Source organism: Lathyrus oleraceus, chromosome 4 (assembly GCF_024323335.1).
Source record: "Lathyrus oleraceus cultivar Zhongwan6 chromosome 4, CAAS_Psat_ZW6_1.0, whole genome shotgun sequence".
NCBI classification, from domain to species: domain Eukaryota; kingdom Viridiplantae; phylum Streptophyta; class Magnoliopsida; order Fabales; family Fabaceae; genus Lathyrus; species Lathyrus oleraceus.
The window spans coordinates 21485343-21492236 of NC_066582.1; the positions used below are offsets into that span (position 1 = coordinate 21485343).

The 6894-nt window shown below is 35.3% G+C and overlaps 1 protein-coding gene across 1 annotated transcript; it reads left to right on the top strand.

Moving 5' to 3' along the window:
• Positions 1-1271: 1271 nt before the first annotated feature.
• On the top strand, positions 1272-1856 carry LOC127135804 (secreted RxLR effector protein 161-like). Its single transcript, XM_051062439.1, has one exon. It carries the CDS (start codon positions 1272-1274, stop codon positions 1854-1856), a length of 585 nt encoding a protein of 194 aa, XP_050918396.1.
• Positions 1857-6894: the final 5038 nt, after the last annotated feature.

Consider the following 6894-nt stretch of genomic DNA (forward strand, 5'->3'; position numbering starts at 1 on the left):
ATTCCCTTTATTGTATTGTGAACTTTTTGATGTTTGCTCTTATGTGGTAGGGATTCCATCTTGAGATAGTAAAGAGGACCATTGTCATGAATAGCCAAGTTAAGAGAGACAAGCCAAATGGAGATCCTAGGAGATTGAATCCAAATTTTGATTGATTGCTTGTTTGTTTGCCAAGTCCAAAGGAAAGGAGCATCTTGAATCATCTCTATGATTTCAAGAAAAAGAACTTCAAGGGTTTTATCTTCTCTCTTATCTTTGTATGCTTTAGGACTAGCCCTTCTCTTCTTCTCCTCACTCTAACCCAAGCCAAAATCTTTTCTTCCAAACTTTGACATTGTTTCAAATTAGAAACCTAGGCCTTAAGCCTTTGACTTTTCAAAACTATTTTCATAAATACTCATGGTGAATGAATCTTAATCCAACTTTGACTTCATTTTGTAAATAGTCTAACTTGTAAATATAACTCACTTCAAGTTGTTTTTGTGGTTCCAATGGCCACCTTTGTTCAAACTTTTCATAAACATTAGTCATAGGTTTGATTTATCATAGTGGTTGATGTGAATCTCACCTTATCCTTAGTGATTGGATTATAAGTCTTCCATACTTATTATTGGGTTAACCCCTCACTAGTATGTTGAAGCCTTCCTCACATGGTGGATTGTTGGTTTCGGTGTAGTTTTCTCCCTTTGATAACAAAAGACCTTAAGGCTTTTGATCAAATCAATTCACCAATCTTTGAGATTTTTACCCCGAACTACGAGGTTTTGATCCTACCTTTGTGATGGTACGTAGGCAATGGGTTCATCCATTCAAACAACAAATTTGTAAATATAATTCATTCTCTTCTCATCCCTCCAATCTTTTGCACGTATTTTCACAAATACTAACCTACAACACACATTTGCAAAAAGGGTTCCCTTAGAGTACTAAGGATGTTTTGGGTGCGTAAAACCTTCCCATTTTATAACCAACCCCCTTACCCAGATCTCTGACATTTTTATTAGTTTTTGACTTGATAAAACTTCTTACTTGGCTTTTGTTCGCTTTTTAGCATTTCCTTTGGACAAATAAAAGTGCGGTGGCGACTCGAATTGTATGTTTACTTTTGGTTTAATCAATAAACCTAAAGGTAACCAAAACCCCGCTACAACATTGTGTTTGGAGGGATGTCGAACCATATGGTCCAACATTTTGTCAGGCATATGCAATCTGAATTTGAAATGAGTCTGGTTGGTGAATTGACGTACTTTCTTGGGCTCCAAGTCAAACAAATGGATGAAACTATCTTTATTTATAAAAGGAAGTATGCTAATAGTATATTAAAGAAGTTTGGCATGGAAAATGCTAGTCATAAAAGGACACCTGCACCGACCCACTTGAAATTGACTAAAGATGAAAAAGGTGTAAGTGTGAATCAAAGTTTGTACAGGAGTATGATTGATAGTTTGTTGTATTTTAAAGTTAGCAGACCTGACATTACATTTGTTGTGGGAGTATGTGGAAGGTATCAATCTGAACCCAAAATGAGTCATATTACTCAAGTGAAAAGGATCCTGAAGTACATTAATGGAACTAGTGACTATGGAATATTATATTCTCATAATGCAATTTCCTTGCTTATAGGATACTGTGATGCAGATTGGGAAAGCATTGATGATGACAGAAAGAGCACTTCTGAAGGATGTTTCTTCTTGGTAAATAATTTTATATCTTGGTTCAGCAAGAAGCAAAGTAATGTGTCTTTATCTACGACTGAGGCTGAATATATTCCAGCAGGAAGCAGTTATTCTCAACTAATTTGGATGAAACAAATGTTAGAGGAATACAATGTCCAGAAATATGTCATGACATTATAATGTGACAACCTAAGTGCTATCAACATATACAATAATCTTATTCAGCACAGCAGAACTAAGCATATTGATATTCGTCATCATTTTATCAGGGATCTTATTAAAGACAAAATTGTTACTCTTAAGCATTTAACCACTAATAAGCAACTGGCAGATATTTTCACTAAAGCTTTTGATGCAAATCAGTTTGAAAAATTAAGAGGTGAATTGGGCATTTGCATGCTTGAAGAATTATATCGATTACTGATATGGAGATATAGAAATCAAATTTTCTCTTCCCTCCATTTAATGGTGCACAAAACTCATGGAATATCATTATAAACCTTCCTTATTTTCCCAATCCTCCATCCTAGCTACTCTATCAACGTCATTCATGTTTCCTCCTTTACCCTCTCTCTCAACCTTACTCTTAGTCACTCTCATCTCTTTATCTTCTCTTTGAAGTCCATACCTTAAATCTCCAAAATATCTCAACCTTTTTTCTCAACTCCTAGCAAGCACACCAAGGAGCAATTGAACCCTAAAAATGTCGGTACTGAGATAGATCCCTATGATGTCATTACTGATGTTGTTCCCCTCTCAATGGTTCATGGCCATGCAACCCCTATAAGGAAGGATAGAACATCTTCTTCGAGGAAAGGCAGGCCCTCTAAAGTAAGTACCTCTTCCTCTCCATCCATGACTGCTAGAAATGTAAAAATTCTTGAACCCTCTACTACTGTAAAGAAACCCTATTCTATGACTAGGTTGTACCTTGATCCCATTAATTTCGAACTTAATATTGGTGCTTCGGAAGAATGTCTTATTATGCCAAATGTTATGGAAGATGTTGAAGCCTTTGAAACCAGTAATAGACCTAGATCTGTTACTACTTTGAGTAAATCTAGCATGATCGTTATGGACAGAGACGACGTAGATAAGAATATTCATGTGCTAATCTCTCAAGTTTTGGGTATTGAACCTAAGACTGGTGCCATGTCGGATGTCTCCACATCCTTGGCCTAACCTGATAACACTACTGAAACGCCTCTAGATACATATAATGTCAATGTGTCTACTTTGTCTCCTGAAAAATCGAAAGACAAAGAGGAGTCTGAAGGGATGACTGGTGATCTGGCTGACAAAGATGAAAACTCTGAAGAGAAAAAGGATCAATCCACTAACATAGTGAATATAAAGGATTTGGACTCTGACGATGTGCCCATTGGTCAAAGACTGGCTCCAAGAATATCTAAAAGGTTGAAGAATAGAAAAGGTCAAGCTATTGAATCCTCTAGCACGCCCTCCAAATCTCTTAGGAAAAGAACTAGTGTTGGCACTACAAAAAGATGGAGCAAGGTTGTTAATCATGTTTCTAAGAAGAAATATCTTAAGAGGAAGGAAGTTCCTTCTGAGTCTAGTGAATTTGACCATGATGTTGAACACAATGTTCAGGACATCATTTCTACTTCCAGAAAGCAAGCTTCTGGGAAGAAGATTCTAGCAAATATTTCTGAATTTCCAATTGACAACATTTCCTTTCACTCTGTGGAGAATGTTGAAAATGGAAATTTGTTTATCAAAGAAGATTAGCACTAGAAAGGGAACTAGGCAAAGATGCTTTTGAATGCAAAGAGGTGATAAGTATGACTCAAGAGGCTGGAATAATGAAAATTATAACTGGATTTGGCAAGTGTTATGAAATGCTAGTTAAAGAATTTATTGTGAATATATCTAAGGAATGTGATAACAAGAGGAGTAAGGAGTTTAGAAAAGTGCATGTCAGAGGAAGATGTGTGGGTTTTTCTCCTGAAATCATAAATAGGTTTTTGGGCAGAAATGAAGAAGAACAAGCTGAAGTGGAAGTCTTTGACAATGTTATCTGCAGATAGATTACTGCTAAACAAGTAAAGGAATGGCCAGGGAAAGGGAAGTTGTCAGCAAGTGCTTTGAGTGTGAAGTATGATGTACTTCACATAATTGGAGCTGCTAATTGGGTGCCAACTAATCACACTTCCAACATTGTTATAGGATTGGGTAAGTTCATTTATATTGTAGGGACCAAGTTAAGTTTTCACTTTGGATCCTATGTATTTGATCAAACTATGAAGCATGCTACCTCTTATGTTGTGAAGATGCCAATAGCTTTTCCCTCATTAATCTGTGGTGTTATTCTGAGTCAACACCCAAGTATTTTGATCAGCTCTGATAGTATCTGCAAAAGAGACCCTCCTCTCTCATTACATTATAGGTTGTTCACTAGGAAACATGTTTCATACATTGTCATGACATCTGGCCATACATCTTCCAGGCCTACTACTAGAACATGCATCCTTGTTGATCTAAAAGATACCTGCAAGACCTTGGATGAAACTATTAAACTTTGTACTGAGAGGAAGAGTAGTCTTGAAACTTGATAAAGGCCTTGTCTTAAAAAGAAGGATATTTGAAAGGTGATGGAACATGTGAAGAAGATTCAAATGAAGAAGGTATTGATGCAAGTGATTATGAAGAAACTACCAGTAATGATGAGGACCGAAGCACTATGGCTCTGGTTCTTTTGTGTGTTGATTGCACTTCTATTTTTTGTGGGTTATGCCCTGAATATTTATGCGCTTTATAGTGCTCTTAGTCTGTAACCTATCTTTTGCTTGCTCTGCTAACTCTCATGTTTCGTTGTGTTTGTCAACTTTTTGGCTAAAAATGGGGAGTAGTTATTGTAATGTAGTTATGTTTGCTTATTTATTAGCTCTGTCTTGTCTCCTTCCCACTAAGGGGGAGCACGTATGGAGGGGGAGTAGCTCTTGCCCTTGGTTCTACTAGTCATGGGGAGCTTTTTTTTCCTATGATGATAGACTTGTTTCTAGTAGGCTAACGATGCTAACTATGTCAAGAAAAATGTCTTAACATCCTGAATAAAGAGAATTTATTTTTTCTCTTAAAGTAGGTTCTTCGTGTGAGAGTTTATTTCTCTAGTGTAAGGCTATATTCTTTTCTACTGCGCCTGCTATAAGACCCTAATTTTGACCCTAAGATCCCTCATGGCATCATATCATTTGCTCATTGCATTGCCTCAAGGATCATAGCATGTGTGGCTCCTTAACCCTTGGGTTGGGACATGTGTGAGTGGTTTGAGACCACCAAGCATGCTTGAATTGTATATTATTGCTTTTATTATTTTGTTTACTAACCAAAAGCACAAAAATATGTCACTAACCTTTTTTTGTTTTGAAGCTCAAGTGATCATGTGCTCACAATGCTCCTAGGAGGCCCCTAAGCTCAATGAAATGGCTAGATGAAGATGAGAAAAAGCATGACAATGGTCCACAAAGCTCCTAATCATCATATATGTCTCCCAAGTATCTAAATTTGATAATTTGATCAAGATAACCCAAAGGGCTTAAGGATTGTTTCCCAAGGAAACCCTAATTCAACTATGCATTGAATGTGCCTTGCTCATGAAGAAAACTTAACCTATGATCAAATTCAATCAAGGGAAGTTCTTTCATTCATTATTTTATGCATATATGAGCCCATTTGAGTATCTTCAATCATTCATTCATCAAGATTTGAAGTTTGGCCTTGAGAAGTTGACCAGTCAAGTCATCTGACTAAACTGAGGATCACTGAGACACAACGTTTGATGTGTTTGTTAACTGAAGATTACCCCAAGAGAAATAATGTTCTTCAGAACCATATTAACAACTTTAATGTTCATCAAAAATACATTTGAAACTTGGAAGGTCATCATTCATTTCAAAACATTATAGGTCATTTTGACTTAAACCCTAATTTTTGGTCAACTTCCCAAGGACCTAGATTCTTTATTTTTTATAACTTTGAGATGAGACAAATTGCATTAGAAATCTTAAGATGTATACTTAAAATTTTATGTTGGACAAAATTTCATAATCCTAAAAGAAACGCATGTGATAATACAAAACATTATAGGTCACTTTGGACCAAAGCCATTAAATTTGAAAAAATGTCCAACTTCAAGTGCCCATAACTTTCTCATTAAAAATCCAAATGATGCAAACTTTAAGTCCAAATTGATAATATTGAAAATATATACAACTTTTATGTTGAAGGTTTTTCCATTTGAGGCTTGCATCACTGAAACAGAAGGGCTTGAAGTTGCTTGTTTTTGGCAAATTTTTCAAAGACATGTTTTGTACCCTAACTTCAAAGTCAGTTTTCATAAATTTCCAAACTCCAAATAGATTTTTGTCCAACATGACTTTTTTTCCTTATGTCAAGATCTTTCCAACAATTACTCACACCACCATGTTTCGATTTTCCATGTGGAACTTTCGAAGAGCTCAATGTTTAGGTTCAATTATGCAATTCACATCATAACTTCATGCACAAGCCAATGCAGCTCCAATTAAATGTCCAAACCATTTGAATTTGAGTTCAGCTTGCATTTCCATCCATTTTTAGGCTTTGCACGTGCCTGTACAGGCCCATGCATGAAGGGTCCAAGTTCCATACACACGAGGGAAAGCAAGCAATGCATCATCTCCAGCTATAAATAGAAGTGCTTCCCCATTCCAAATACAACCTGAAGGATATCTGAAACTCTGCTGAATTGGAAACCCAACCTGAAACAAGGTTTGAAACTCTGCTGATTTTTAATTATTTTTGTGACTTTATTTAATATTTTTTGTGAATTATTTAGTTTTTAATAGTTTTTAATTCATTTTAAATACTTTTTTATATCTGTAAATTCCAAAAATATTTTCTTAACACATATAGATCATGATGAGTCAAATGAAAAATAGTCTCATCAATTTCTTTATTGATTTGAGATTTATTTGAGATTTTCATTCATTTGTGTTATTTTTCATTGTTTTTAATTGATTTTAAATAGTTTCTGGTTTCAAAAATTGTTGAGAAAATTTGTCAAACCTTGTTTGACCATGTTAGACCTATGAGAATTTAATTGGACTTGTTGAAGTTGATTTGAATTGAATTTGAGGTTTGACCATATTTTATCCATTTTAATTTTGCATTTATTTTAATTCCAAAAATACCAAAAAATATGTTTGACTTGTTGACT

Coding starts and splice junctions, on each gene's coding strand:
- LOC127135804 (XM_051062439.1), top strand. CDS start 1,272: ATGGATGAAACTATCTTTATTTATAAAAGGAAGTATGCTAATAGTATA.